Genomic DNA, 16584 nt, shown 5'->3' on the forward strand with positions numbered 1-16584 from the left:
GCGTTTCTTTCATCTACCACCATATGGTAGTACCTGAATGACATGGTTACGTTTCTCTATGCGACATCACAGAAACGTAACCATGTCAATCAGGTACTATCATCGTGTGGTAGACCTAGATGAAAGGAACTCACTGTCCGATATTACCCGATGTCCGATACTACCCGACTCTCCCCTATATATATATATATATATATATATATATATATATATATATATATATATAGCACCAGATGATTACGATTGAAAGAGCAATGGTGCAGTACCGACAGGGGAAACAGGAAACTCCCGCGAAAATATTTCATTGAATCATTCCTGTACATTTTCCCGAATCCATAAACCCGAACGATAAATTTCCCCAAATCACCTTTTTTTCCAAATACAAAATCCCATATGGTCTCTTTCCCAAACGCCATTTTTTCCAAATGACATTTTGGAAGTATACTTGAAATCTAAAACACACAGAGGCAATAGTTATTGGGATTGTACAGGCTGCAATCGTGCCGTTTTCATAGAACAGTTTAAATTTATCTGTAAATTTTAAAGTGAAAGTTCATAATGGAAAGTGGCCCCAAAATTGTCGGCAAAAAATTACTTTTGGAGGGTTACATATAGGCCCTACTTGAAATCTAAAACAAACAAAGGCAAGGAATTGTAGAAGACTACATCAGAAAGAATGCAAGGCCCGGGCCATAACAATTCAAGGTGGACAAGAGATAACTGTATTGAAGAGACCTGGGGCCTGTTTCTCAAAACTCATGGACTAGTAATACTAGTCTGTACAGTAGTAATATTAGTTTATTTTACAAGTCTGTGTTTCTAGAAACTACAAGGGTAAAGTAGTAGTTACCAGTTCACAGACTAGTAATATTGGTCGATTTCACCAGTTCATAAGTGATTCTGTTTCTCAAAATGCTAATCTAGTTGATTACACTAGTATTCAACAGGAATATTCCTACAAGACTCTAAAGACTGGTGATTTCTATATTATCAGTTACCAGTGACAACCATTCTCATATAAAACAAAATATTTTAGTTATTTTCTTTTATTATCTGGTTTGGTGATTCCGAATGAAGTCATGAAGAAGTTGTGAGAAGAGCTAAAACTATATCGAGAAAGAACAATTATTATTCCTTTACGGGAGCATTGTTTAAATATAATGAACGGTTTAGGTAAAGTACTGAAAAGCTTGAAAAGTTGTTAAATATAGTGGGACCTGCCATAACAAGACAAAAAAATAGAAGTCTTGCATTATCAGCAAAGCTTCAAATACAAATTGCTCTACAAATCGGGATGTTGATTATTTTCCAATGCCATCTAGTCTTTCTGTCCTAGACCAGCAACACTTGCAGAATTTTTTCCTAATAATCTAATACCAATTCATCAACTAATTTTTACTAGCTTTCCTCCTCCACTGCCAGTTCTTCTGACATTGTCAACTTTAGCCTACAAATTAAATATATAACGACAATAATTTATGAATAGATAAAATGTAAAACAAAAAAAATTAGCGAATTTTTCATCAAGTCATAAGTGGCATTCATGTCGGCAGTAGACCCACTAGCTACATCGTATGTTCAAATTACGGTACTGTGAACTTGAATTGGTACTTATCAAAATTGCTTTCTTAATGTTGGGCCAGTAAGTGTCCCTAACGTATGCATAATCTTTGTTCTGAGGTATCAGTTCCATAGCCTCACACATTACAACACTTTTTGTCCATTCGTTTATTTCATCATTTTTTGTTAAAATGCTTGAAAAAGCACCGAATAATAATCCTTTGATTCATTAATCATATTGAGTATAGTTAATTTGCTTTCAACTGATGGAATTTCAACCGAAAAGAGAAATCGAAACCACAATACAAACAACTTAGCCTTCTAACCTCAAATAACAATACCTACCAATGACTATAAACAAATGAACTCAATCAGCTGACTAGTGAAACAGATCATGTAACTAGTGAAAAATTGTCACAAGTTAATAGACTGGTAAAATAGTTTGAGAAACAGAATCTACTAGAGCTGGTGAAATATACTCTGGTAACTAGTAACTGGTGAACTACTAAACTAGTATTTTTGAGAAACAGGCCCCAGGAGACTCGCCACATACACATTCACCAAATCGTGCAGAGGCAGAGGCAGAAAATGTGTTGAGAGGTTTAAAACGGGCAGCCGAAGACCATTCAGAATTACCTCCTGCTCGCGTAATTCGCAATGAATTACGTGACGTTCCATCTGGCGTTCTGGCCCAGCTTACCGAAGGGAAAATTTGAAGAAATTCATGCGGGGATAACGCCGGGGCCGCGTGCCGACGTAATTTCCCCCCTAATCCATCAACGCTGGAGGACTTGGAAGATATTCCCGACCGTTACCAAAGGACACTCACGTGCGGCATCGAAACATTGTTTCACATTAAGCTGTGGGAACAAACGCAAGTGCCATGAACCTAAATTCTGAATTTGACTGTACACTGATTTTGCCAAATGAGAAAAAACAGGAGGAGACTGACAATCCTAGAAAAACTCTTACACTTGCATTAACTATACCCTTCTCAAAATAACACATATATTTTTGTGACGGGCACGCTTGGATTCCAAAATTTTGAGAAGCTGACAACACTCCTCGGAGAATGGCGACGTACTGTGCCTCATCCTTAGAGGACAACAAGGCATAGACGAAAGGTAAGGGTAATATTTTTTCATGATCTTCAGGATAGTTTTGGTTCTCTTCACTACACCCGTAATAGTAAATAATTTGGTAAATTTTGAAGGAGATACCTACCTTGAAAGTACCATCGATATACCAGATATCACTTTTCACTGGATCTCAAGATTTCTGCGAGCCGTAAATACGAGAACTCTACCTGTCCTACTTCACTGTTGAAACTTCTCGTGAGTGGTAGTGATTTCCTAGGTAAATTACCTTAAAAACCTTGCAGTCTTGTACATAAAATTAATTGTAAGTTTAATTTAAAATAAATAAATTTAATAAAGCACAGTTATTGAAACTTATAAATCTCTTTTCTTTTTGAATCCAACACACATTTCCTAATAATAACCAATTTTCGGGAACAACAGAAATCCACAAACCATTAGGGAAAACACGGGAATTTTACTTGAAGCAAGTAGAGCGATGGGTTTGGAAGTAAATCCCGAAAAGACAAAGTATATGATTATGTCTCGTGACAAGAATATTGTACGAAATGGAAATATAAAAATTGGAAATTTATCTTTCGAAGAGGTGGAGAAGTTCAAATATCTGGGAGCAACAGTAACAAATATAAATGATACTCGGGAGGAAATTAAACACAGAATAAATATGGGAAATGCCTGTTATTATTCGGTTGAGAAGCTTTTATCATCCAGTCTGTTGTCAAAAAATCTTAAAGTTAGAATTTATAAAACAGTTATATTACCGGTTGTTCTTTATGGTTCTGAAACTTGGACTCTCACTTTGAGAGAGGAACATAGGTTAAGGGTGTTTGAGAATAAGGTGCTTAGGAAAATATTTGGGGCTAAGAGGGATGAAGTTACAGGAGAATGCAGAAAGTTACACAACACAGAACTGCACGTATTGTATTCTTCACCTGACACAATTAGGAACATTAAATCCAGACGTTTGAGATGGGCAGGGCACGTAGCACGTATGGGCGAATCCAGAAATGCATATAGAGTGTTAGTTGGGAGGCCGAGACGTAGATGGGAAGATAATATTAAAATGGATTTGAGGGAGGTGGGATATGATGATAGAGAATGGATTAATTTTGCTCAGGATATGGACCAATGGCGGGCTTATGTGAGGGCGGCAATGAACCTCCGGGTTCCTTAAAAGCCAGTAAGTAAGTATTGAATTCAGAAAAAAACATTCGGGAAATGGGATTCAAGAAATTCTCTCTCCATATTTCATTTCTTGTTACTGTACAGTCTCCAACAGTATAAAGATCCTTTCCTGTCTCTCTAGGAAGCCAGCGCAATAGGAAACCTTACTGACAAGAGACGACACACACAATTCGAGGAATAAGGTTTCCATGAAGTGAGACACTGCAGCACATCTTGAATTATATCAAAGCAATATTAACACAAGGAAATTAATTACCACAGTCTTGACAATCGTGATCTACTGTTGATAAAAGTCGTCAAAGTTTCACACTAACAGGGCTATCTTTTAATAGAGAGTTCGAGACTAGATTATTACAAGACCTATAATCGTTTTTCTGCGGAAATGAGGGAGATAATACTTGAAAATGGAACACGATAACGCCCATTTCCCTTCTCATTAAATACTTTATAGCAACCAGGCTGTTACAGTATTTCACCGAAACAAAACTACAATAGCATTTAATATACACTAAGTTTTAACTATAAAACTTTCTAGAGTTAAAACGCTAAAAGTGTTACAATTTTTTTTTAAAGCTAATGTACCTTAATGACAGACGGGCCCCGTTTCAACACCGGTGTGGTGTCATCTTCAGTGTCCTTCGAACTACTGCTGCTCCAGCTGGTCTTGATTTCTGGCGTTTGCTTTCGTCAGTAAAAACAATTGTAACACTTTTAACGTTTTAACTCTAGAAAATGTTATAGTTTTAATCAATTTCTAAGTGAAAAAAAAGAACCATTTTAATTTCGTTTTTAATTAACATTTATATTATTATAAGTAATTTATTCTTACCCAATCAATCAATTAATTTCTATTCATAACCAATTAATTATTGTTACTGCTGCCAAACGACATGCACAGTACTTGCATACCTACTCAACCACTGCGTCACTACCAATCAGCATCTCAATCATCTTACGTTGGCTAGCGTGCTCTCTATATTGTCCCCTTCTCGTCCTGAAGAAGTCCATTTATTTGTTTCTTTGGGGAATATTTCGTTCGTCATTCTTTTTACATGGCCGTAACAAATGAATTGATGTTTTTGTATACACTCTATGATATCCAGATAATTTCCAATTCCCATAATTTCTTATGTTCTGTCTATACTAAAAAACTAATAGTGCAAACATTCTTTATATCCCATTTTGACTGTTGCGACACTCTATTTACTGACTGAAGTATTAATCTCACTCACAGACACCTGCGTGTTCATAATGTGTGTGTAAGCTTCATCCGCAACATTTGTCGATCTGATCATGTAACACCGTTCATAAAAGTGTTATCATGGTTTCGACTGAGTGGGCGAAGAACCTTCCATTCCTTGGTCATCCCATTTAATATAGGCCAATTGAATACATCCTCACCAAAACATCTGAAGAGTCCACTGCAAGAATGATGGATGTCACTTTCTTGTCGAAAATGAACCAAGACTGTCAATGCATAACTTAAGACATATAGAATGTACAGGGACATCATTTTATTTTTACTAACATTTTTAATATTAACCTGTCTATACCTTTAGAGAACCGGAAACACCGCTTGCTCCCCCCTCCAAGACTGGAGTTCGATGATACTGGCGTAAAACACAAATCACTCTACTAGGTGTAGGAAGGAAGAAAAGTAGTTCATCCATTTACGTAAATTAGGAAATATCGCGATTTTGAGTTTGATAATTTTCATTAGGTTTTTCTTTAATCAAAGTACAGTACTGTATTAAGAATAAGTGTTTTTACTCACGAAGTGCGAACGTATTCATTATGCGGTGTATATTATACTGTCTACAGCACATTAGCGAACAATATAGAGAAAGAAGTTAAATTGAAAAATAATCATAATATGAATATTTAAACACAATTTTGAAAATGGTGGCCGTTCATTTCGATACAGGCTTCAGTTCTTTTGTGCATATTATCGCACTATAGACTATTGCATCTAATTCCAATTGCCAGTTTCGTCCTTCGTATTAGTAACTCATCTTGAAATAATTCTATACCTACTCTACGTACTGTGAATTCAATCTTCACTTCTGCCCGACCCGAAAATATAAAATTACTCAGACATGCTATCTACTGTCCGTCCAAGTGGTTATGCCGCATGATTGTAGAAAGAGAGGAAATCACGTGTCAGTTAATTACTTAACGAGGCCCTTTTATTTAAGTTAAATTAAACAGCTGTATAATATTACGTAAACGCCCAATTCCTAAGAGAAATTAATGTTTTCAGAAAAGAGCTAAGACAGCCCAGCTTTTACAGAGGGGCGAGCAGAAGCAGGTGGGGGAAATCGGGATGCGACGTAGGCAAACGGACAGTACCTGTGCGAAAATATGATTCAACATTGAAAGCTCTTTCGTCACTGGAAAACGCGAACATATTTCTGGAATGTACTATACTCAGTAACTCAGTACTGCTTACTATCTGCTGTCTTGGCTCTGTGTGGAGTTGGAACTTCATTAGTAGAAGGGGTGGGAGTGAAGTACATTCAAAAACTCAGGTACAATAAAAATTGAAGTAAAAATAAAATGATGTCCCTGTACATAGAGAGTTATATGGCATTAACATTGATAGTCATTGTCCAGTAATGATCGGAAAATCACAGTTAAGCTTTGAGCGCTAAGCATTTCAAACTTTCAATTTGCTTCTCCTGCAAAATGTATTCCAAATGACATCCATCATTCTTGCAGTGGACTCTTCATTTATCAAATCGTTTCAGTTGACTTCCTAATTTTCACGACTTTCACACTCACTCCCAACATTGTCCTGTCCTAACAATTCCTTCACACAATACTACACTACAGCCTATTCTTTATCTTTCACAGTGTCACTTGCTAAAGTTTCGCTATCAGAGATTTCTGGGAGCTGTCAAAATTAAAAAAGAAATTGAAAATACACCTATTAAACAATCAAACACCTCACTATCACTGAATGCAAAATACGATTTGTTCACCTATACTTTTATCTCCTTCGCCACTTATTTTTTCCTAATATTTTAAATTTTATTACTAGATTTAATATAGTTAATTACTGAATATTATAATTTACTCCATTATTACGTATAGGCCTACATACTATTATCAGATAGCGGTATTTAAAGATCTTCGATGTACGAGTAATGTTTATTCTTATATCGGGGGGCGCGCGGCAGAATCGCAGTTAAGGTGTAACGCGGAAAAGCCGGGAGATCGCGGGTTCGATCCCGATAGAGTCATGGATTTGAAAATATTCAGAACAGAAACAAATAGTAATGATAATATATTCAAAGATCTTAAGAAAAGGTTTATTATTTTATCAACGTCAAACTGAATAATTAACTAATACTATGATGAGAAAACGAAGCTGCTACTGATGATGATTAGGGCTAGGATTTTGATGAAATTGCATCTTTTTTCTAGTAAGCCAGAAACATAGCTGCTTTGGTATTTATATGTTATGTGATAAACTAAGTGTTTTAAGACGTATTTGTTAGGGCATTTTTTTGCATTTTTTGCCTGTTTCAACTCATAAGAGCATCTTTTGTTTTATTCGGTCATTTTTTTAGACATTTTTCTTTAATTTTGGCCATAAATCCCCATTATTAATGTAAAATAATGTTTATTTCCTTCGATATTTTCTTTACATATCTTGTCCATTAATACCCATTACTTTGTATGATATTTTAATAGTTTTTCTACACAAATATTGCCATTTTGACGTAGTACACCCCATGTAATGGATCAGTCCAACAACCCTTCAATATATAGACTCCTTTATATTTGCTAATTCCGAATAAGAGTGGACTTGTGGTAGACTACATGGAAACTAAAAGTAAAGTAAATCCATGGCGCTACAGCCCATGAAGGGCCAAGACAGACCAGCCGACTGCTGACCTCACGTCCACATACCGACGCAGAGATGATCGATCATACATGGAAAAATAATTAATTGAAGTGTACTACTTAGAAAAAATTATGTAAAATTTAATTTAATTACTAGTCTAAATATTAAGTAGTACAAAACCTCTTTTCCTATTAAGCCAATTATGTAAGATCAATTTCTTGGGGCATTTTTAAGGGCATTTTTTTAAAGATTTTTAGGTCATAAATGCATTGTTTTTAGGACATATTTTCATAATTTACAGGTCATCAAAATCCTAGCCCTAATGATGATGATAATAACAACAATAATAATAATAATAATAACAACAACAAAGTTGCAATAATAAGCGTCCTACGCGAAGTTTCAAGTACTTTACCGAAATCATTGGAAAAAATTAGGTGTAATTATGATACGAAGAATATATTTATTAATCCTACACATTTGGTATTACAGTGGTAGTAGATACGTCCTAATGAAGTAACTAAAAAACTTTTCTTTGCATATATAGTGTGAAGATACCATTATACTGTATAACATGATCTGTGAACACTTTCGAATGTTTATCAAATCTCTATAAGTAACCCATTTTAGGGGAATAAATTGATGGTGGCGGTGGTGGTGGCGATGATGATTATGATCTTACGCAACAATAAGCAATCTAATACAATATACATACCAAATCTAGGCCTGCTGCATGTTCTGGTCTAAAATTCTGAAGACTCAGGATTCACATCTTCACATCTGTTCGTAATGCTGGCTTCGAAAACGTAAATAGGTCAAGCTCTTCCTTCTAGAGACATTCGTTTTCGTAATTTAGTAATCATATACGTACATCTCGCAGACGATTTTAGCAGTTAACTCCACCGTTATATCAGCTAAAGAGATACAGTATGCACAATATTTCCAGGAAGGCCACTGTGTCGAGAAATATATCACAGTAGCTCACAAAATCCCGCCCTGGCTACAAAACAAATGGGCAGCCTTGACATGACCTACTGAAAACGAAGAAAATTAGTACAAGACATGGCCGGAAGTCAAGTTTCCTGGAAGTGACTTCAAAACACATACAGAAGTTCAACAAACTTACCCAAAGAGCAGTGTTGTACAAGAAAACAATGAGCAACAATGAGAGAAGGTAATCCAAGCAAACTTGAGTTGGCTGCAAAACAGCGCGAGCTGCGAGGTCGCCCGGCCCGGATAATCGCGACATTGGTCATTTACCCGCGAACATGTTCAGACCTGCACACGGTCTGGCCTGGTCTGGCGTTTCCGTTGCTGGCAAGACAAAAGATGATGGGGGGTAAAAATTCGCAGGTGGGGAGGAGTTCATCACCCGTCCCACATCACTTAAGAAACGGACGTTGCACAAGAAAGACAACGATGCATACTTATCGACTGAAGGTGAGAATTACAAGATTTTGAATAACAAAGTAAGCTTGTTCAATTGTTATTCTTTTTCTTTCATTTTGTAGAAATAGGCTCTATGACATTCAGGTGAATAATTCATCTGCTATCTTCTTTGTTATTGTCCAATATATCTGATTGTCTTGATTTACAACTGAATCGATCACTCGTAAAACCACATAAATCCACACTTTCACTGAAACAAGATTTCTTCGTTCGTTATGAAAACAAAACTGGTTCGAGCCAGTGTTGTCAGACCTTAAGTATTAATTTTCCCTCTTCATACACAATAATTTCCCTTATCTATGAAAATTCTCTACGTCAATTTTAGTGCTGGTAGCAAAAATTATTTAACATTGGCTGTATCGCCTCTAAAATTTAAACACAGTTTCTATAATATATTATTTCGATTCAGTAAGTCTAATTATTTTTTGATGATTAGAGTGTATGATACGCATATCACTTAAATAGTAATTTACCATTAGCTTCTAGAGCAGTGGTATTCAACCTTTTTTTCTCCCCGTACACCTAGAGATACTTTACCATTCAAGCTTATACCCTAAACTTGTTAATTCAAATTATACATAACTATATTTACTTACAAATGGCTGTTAAGGAACCCGCAGGTTCATTGCCGTCCTCACATAAGCCCGCCATCGGCCTCTATCGTGTGCAAGATTAATCCACTATCTATCATCATATGCCACCTCCCTCAAATCCATTTTAATATTATCCTCCCATCTACGCCTTGGGCTCTCTAAAGGTCTTTTCCCCTCAGGCCTTCCAACTAACACTCTATATGCATTTCTGGATTTACCCTTAGGCCTACGTGCTACATGCCCTGCCCATCTCAAACGTCTGGATTTGATGTTCCTAATTATGTTAGGTGAAGAATACAATGCGTGCAGTTAACTGCGAAAAAATTGTCTACGATATGTACATATATGATAAATGTCTCTAGAAGGAAGAGCTTGACCTATTTACGTTTTCGAAGCCAGCATTATGAACAGATGTGAAGATGTCAATCTTGAGTCTTCAGAATTTTAGCACGCCTAGATTTGGTATGTATATTGTATTAGATTGTTTATTGTTGCCTAATATCACCACCACCACCACCACCACCACCACCACCACCACCACCACCACCACCACCACCACCACCACCAGCAGCAGTTAAATTATTCCCCTAAAATGGGTTACGTATAGAGGTTTGATAAACATTTGAAAGTGTTCACAGATCATATTATACAGTATAATGGTATCTCCACACTATATATGCAAAGAAAACAGCTTTTTTAGTAACTTCGTTAGGATGTATCTACTACCACTGTAATACCAAATGTGTAGTATTAATAAATATGTTCTTTGTATCATAATCTACAATTTTGAATTTACACCTAGTTTTTGTCTAATGATTTTGGTAAAGTACTTGAAATTTCGCCTAAGACACTTATTATTGCAACTTTGTTATTATTATTATTATTATCATCATCATCATCATCATCATCATCATCAATAGCAGCATCGTTTTTTCATCATCAACATAGTATTAGGTTAACTATTCAGTTTGACTCTGATAATAAGGTAAACCTTTTCTTAAGGTCTTTGAATATCGATCGTCTAGTTCAAAAGTGCGACAACTCAAAAAAACAAGTTTTGAGGTATATTCAGTTGAAAGTTTGAAATAAATCACTTACAAAGGAACAGAGTTCTGGTTCATAACCACGACAATTAGAAATGAGTCAGTATTCAGGACGAGTTTATCACAATCTTACAGTTCATTATTAATACATTTCGAAATCTACTAATAATGAATTAGTAAAGTCCATAGTTATAATTATTTCTAAAGCAGTTTATTTAGTTTTTTCTGTTTGGTTGTAAATATGACTTACCTCAATACTGAATCGGAAAGAGCTCCGAAAGGGGCTTTCAGTAGTATAAATAACTAAAAAATGGCAATTTTTGAGTTGTCGCAATTTTGAACTGGACGATCGATATATTATCATACTACAGTATTTGTTTATGTTCTGTGTATTTTAAAATCTTTTGAATGTCCCAGAACAATTTATTATCATTATTGCCATTACACACACATATATATCATCATCATCATGATCTACGATCCTGGCAGACTTGGATAAAATATTAAATCACATCTGTAATAAGATCTTAGATTATATTACAGTTATTGTTGTTTTTCTGAACTTTCGTTTATTTTTAAAGTACGTTGAATGTAGTCTATGTTATTATCACCATCATCATCTTTATCATCATCACAGTCATGTACAGATACGGAAATAAAATTTAGTGCTCCCTTATTGTGTAAGTTTCGCTTACAATACACGTGCAATAATTGTTTAACAATAATCACTCTACTGCTGAACCCTCTCATTCAATTACAGTCGAATTTAATTTATGTTTATCAGGAGGAAATGTTTAAAAACTAAATTACGTAGTCCCACTAATATGAAATGGATAGATTATACGCTTCCACCACTAATCAACAATTACGGAAGCAAGAGTTTTGTTTTCCCGAAAACCCATGTTCCGACTGTCTGCATATGATCGACTATCTAGATTTGTGTGTACGACTTTATCTAGTTCATCCGGCAGCTGCCATACTGCATTCATACAGGTTACACATAAATAATGCAGTATTGATTCTTTTACTACGATGACACTATATTGCTTTCCGCTTCAAACTAGTAATAGATTTATTCCCAAGGATGAGCAGATAGGCTCTCTTAAGCCTATGTTCAACCAAAACAAATACCTTTAAAATTACTTCCTAACATTTACTGTACAATTTATCAAAATTACCAGAACATGCGTAAGTTTACAATTTATAACAAAGCTGTAATAATAATTAATTTATATAAATAATTCAACAATTTAAACACCAAATGATCACAAAAAAAAACTAAAATTCTTCAAATTGATCTCAAAAAATGTACATACACTATAATTATACAAGGTGAATATATTGCTCTTAAAATAATGGCAATATGAAAAAATATTAATTTGGTATATTGGTGCATTCGTTCAGATCAGACATAAAATTTTAACATATTCTATAACTACACTTGACAAAGTTTATAATTGGTTGTGTGCAAGAAAGGCACTTCTCCCAAATGCAAGTTTTGAGAAAATTGATGTTGAAAATTCAAACCGTAATAATGTTATCTATGCACGCCTTTACATTTTGGGTACTCCTGACCTCTATGATCACAGTATTGAACTACAACTTGGTGATCATATGCATAACAGATCAGGGAACACAATAAAGCGTTTTACTCAAAAAGGGCACATCCTCTAAAATGCCCTTCTTGCACCCAGCCCCTCATATTATTATTATTATTATTATTATTATTATTATTAATACAGAAAAAATGTTTCTTCAGAGGAAGCTACAATGTTTAACATTTTACCACTGACAATTTTATGCAGGGCGGAGAATTGGTTTATCAACATTCAGGCTATTATTATTATTATTATTATTATTATTATTATTATTATTATTATTATTATTATTATTATTATTATTACTTACTTACTTACTGACTTTTAAGGAACCCGGAGGTTCATTGCCGCACTCACATAAGCCCGCCATTGGTCCTTATCCTGAGCAAGATTAATCCAGTCTCTACCATCATATCCCACCTCCCTCAAATCCATTTTAATATTACCTTCCCATCTACGTCTCGGCCTCCCCAAAGGTCTTTTTCCCTCCGGCCTCCCAACTAACACTCTATATGCATTTCTGGATTCGCCCATACGTGCTACATGATTATTATTATTATTATTATTATTATTATTATTATTATTATTAATATTAATTTTCCCTGGTTTTTCTGGTTTCATTGCAGAGCAGACAATGTTGTGACCGACAATCTTTCCTGTGTTGTGCCTTAATGCAGTACAAGAGGTGAGACATTTTTGTATTTGGGGTAATTCTGTCCCTAGTGTTTCTATTTTGGTATTAACCTTGTTGCCGATGAATTGATTCCAACGTCCCTGTTTCCTAATCTTGTGAATTTAACTTATTTTTCTTTCCGTACGGAGAAGCGAACCGATGGCTTTGCATTAAAGCCTGCAATGGCCTTATTGTGCCTTATTACTCGTACACTTTTTCTTAATTCCATTGTTAACTCTCTAGCATTTTCCCACCTTTTAGCTGGAATATCTAGCGTTCGAAAATTCAAGCTGTCTGCTGTGAGTCTACAAAGATTTTTAACTCCCTCTGCTTATCTCCAAGAAGTTGCAAACATCATGGATTACCTTCCTAACGAATTTGTATTCATCAAATGACATAATACCAAGAATGACAAGTGTATCCATATATGAGGAACGGTATGTTAGTCATCGTGTTAACATTTTGCATGAATCACACACCTGCACGCTATTATTGAATTTTTCATACTGCATGTCAGCTGATATATATGTACCGGTATACGTTCAGTAAACACGTGACATTCATTAATACGCACTTTATGCTACACGATAACTTTGTGAAATTGAATTTAGTATTTTAATTTCCTGTGTATTTTAGTGAACTTCATCTCAAAAGAATTTTAAATTGGACCTTTTCCGTTGTTGATTAACACTGAAAATATAGAGTTTTGTAGATTGATGTATTTGTTCCCAAGCGAAAAGAGGGGAGGAAAAAAAATCCTACCTTCTAGGTCTTCACAACTGAATTTAGTCACTGGTGTAACGCCCAAATGAGTGAGACTGCTTTTTCCTCTCAACATTCATTCCTTCATTCATAGTGTTCTGCCCAAGGACAGGCTTTCACTGCAAACCCAGTATTCTCCAGTTTTTCCTATTTTCTGTCTTCCTCTTTGTCTCCTCATATGGTCCATATATCTTAATGACATCTACCATGTGATATCTTCTTCTGCCCCGAATTCTTCTCCTGTTCACCATTCCTTCCAGTGCATCCTTCAAAAAGCAGTTTTCTTCTCAACCAATGACCCAGCCAATTCCTTTTCCTCTTTCTGATCAGTTTCAGCATCATTCTTTCTTCACCCACTCTTTCTAACGCAACTTCATTTCTTATTCTGTCTGTCCATTTCATACGCTCCACCTTCTTTAAATCCACATTTCAAATGCTTCTATTCGCTTCTCTTCACTTCGTCGTAATGTCCATGTTTCTGTCCCATACAATGCCACACTCCATAAAAAGCACTTCACTAGTCTCTTCCTTAGTTCTTTCTCCAGAGGTCCGCAAAAGATGCTCCCTTTCCTATTAAAAGCTTTCTTTGCCATTGCTGTCCTTTTGACTTCTTGGCAGCAGCTCATATTACTGCTTACAATACACCCCAAGTATTTGAAACTGTCCACTTGCTCTACTGCCTCATTTAGAATTCGCAAGTTTACCTTCTTTATTTTTCTTCCTATGAACATGGTCTTCGTCTTGTTGGCATTTATCTTCATTCCATACTGCTCACAGCTGTCATGAAGCTCCAGTAGTAGGGGAGAGTCGGGTAGTATCGGACATCGGGTAATATCGGACAGTGTGTTTCTTTCATCTACCACCATATGGTAGTACCTGAATGACATGGTTACGTTTCTCTATGCGACATCACATAAACGTAACCATGTCAATCAGGTACTATCATCATGTAGTAGATGAAAGAAACTCACTGTCCGATATTACCCGATGTCCGATACTACCCGACTCTCCCCTATATCCCTTAGTATCATCTCCTTTTCTGCTAACAACGCTATATCATCGGCAAATCTTATACACTTTATTCTTCTTCCTCCTACTATCACTCCTCCTATGTTCTGAAAACAGTTCTTCACTAAATCCTCCAAGTAGATGTTGAACAGGTGATAAAGGGCATCCTAGTCGTACTCCTCTCCCTATTTCACTGCCATCTGACATTTATTCTCCTATCCTGACTTTCACTCGTTTCATATAAAGGTTACTGAAGAGGCTCTTCTCTTTGCAATCCACGACAATTTTCTTTAGGATCCCCATCAGTTTATTCCAATCCACTCTGTCACACGCCTTCTTTAGGTCCACATGTACTATATACACTTCTTTATTCTTCTCTAGGTATCTTTAGTAGATTGTTCATAGAAGTCCAATTGCGTATCTCGTATCTTTTCCCTTACTGAAGCAAACTGCTCTTCTTCCATCTTAGAATATAAACGCCGATTCAGTATTTGCAGAAGAATCTACGCCGAATGTGATATAAGGCTGACAGTCCTGAACTCGTTACATTTCTTGGTATTATTTTTCTTCGGTACTGGAAGCAACACTGTCTTCATGAAATCTTCAGGTCAGTCGCCTTCCTCGTGTATTTCGTTGCATACTGACAGAATTTCCTTCTTCTCTTCACCCAACCATTTAACTAATTCAATGGGTATTCCATCAACTCCTGTTTCTTTTCCATTCTTCATTTCCCTAATTCAAGTATATACTGTACATAACAGTTTGGAAAACTTCAAAGTTCCGTGAATTTGTTGTATTATTTTTACTAGGTCTATTATTATTAATCTGTGATTATGATTATGATGATGATGATGATGATGATGATTATTATTATTATTATTATTATTATTATTATTATTATTAAGTGTTCACGATATAAAACGATACATTATTGTTATTTTTCGTTTCCAACTTGAATCTCCTGGCATTGTTAAGACAAAGTGGCTTCAGCCGGCACTGAATTAGTGTGATCCACTACCATAATGGGACAGCTAATAATTTCTTATGACCGTTAGGAAACTACCTGACTCATCTGTATGTTAAATAGGTGACAGCTAATCCATGTACTCTTTGTGAAAATTATCTGCGAACCTACAAGTAATTTGAGATGGCGCTGTGATCTCACCCACGTTTCACTCAACATTGATAGTACTACTTAACTGTACAGTAATGAACACTCACTGAGTTGCTAAACAAATGTTTTCAGCCGGTACCATACAATGAAGAAGCATTAAACGACACTTCCAGTGTCCTTTCCCAGAGGAGTGGCTGTTTCCAACCCCCATAACTTCATCCAAACGCTAGGGATACAGATTATATAGTCATGGACAGTATAAAGAGTTAATTATTCCCACCCTTCTCTTCAAAGATTGTACGCATAAATCGAGGTGTTCAACAATGGTGGCAATGCAGAGGAAGTTTCGTGCGTCTCTCAATAAAAACAAATTATTATTATTATTATTATTATTATTATTATTATTATTATTATTATTATTATTACTAAAGGCTACTAAAGGCTTTACCAACAACCAAAAATGTATTTAAAAATAGGCTTAAGGATTTTACTAATAGACGATAATTATATACAGTATTTAAATGGTGTAATTGATATTTTGTTATTGAAGTGTTCTATCAGTGAAGAATTATGTTGTGCCAGTGAAGTGTGTCGAGTAAGTGAAAAGTGTTCCTGTCAGTGAAGCTTTATAGTTTATAGTGGCAGTGCAAAG

At 35.5% G+C, this 16584-nt stretch overlaps 2 protein-coding genes across 8 annotated transcripts in view; one reads left to right on the forward strand and one right to left on the reverse strand.

Annotated features, from left to right (window-relative positions):
* Window positions 1-16584, reverse strand: part of Pli (E3 ubiquitin-protein ligase pellino) — a 513023-nt gene that overhangs the window by 451450 nt on the left and 44989 nt on the right. The gene's annotated exons all lie outside the window — the stretch shown is intronic.
* The window catches only part of LOC138699521 (uncharacterized), a 101736-nt gene that overhangs the window by 21009 nt on the left and 64143 nt on the right, over window positions 1-16584 (forward strand). For 2 of the 5 annotated variants that reach the window (XM_069825476.1, XM_069825475.1), the window contains exons 1-2: window positions 8214-9132; window positions 13002-13060. In XM_069825476.1, the coding sequence (XP_069681577.1) occupies window positions 8857-9132; window positions 13002-13060 (335 nt within the window). In that variant the 5' untranslated portion in view covers window positions 8214-8856. Of the gene's footprint in view, window positions 1-8210; window positions 9133-13001; window positions 13061-16584 lie in introns of those variants that run through there. The other 3 variants (XM_069825474.1, XM_069825477.1, XR_011332024.1) reach the window with 3 other exon arrangements.

Source organism: Periplaneta americana, chromosome 5, assembly GCF_040183065.1.
Source record: "Periplaneta americana isolate PAMFEO1 chromosome 5, P.americana_PAMFEO1_priV1, whole genome shotgun sequence".
Taxonomy (NCBI): Eukaryota; Metazoa; Arthropoda; class Insecta; order Blattodea; family Blattidae; genus Periplaneta; species Periplaneta americana.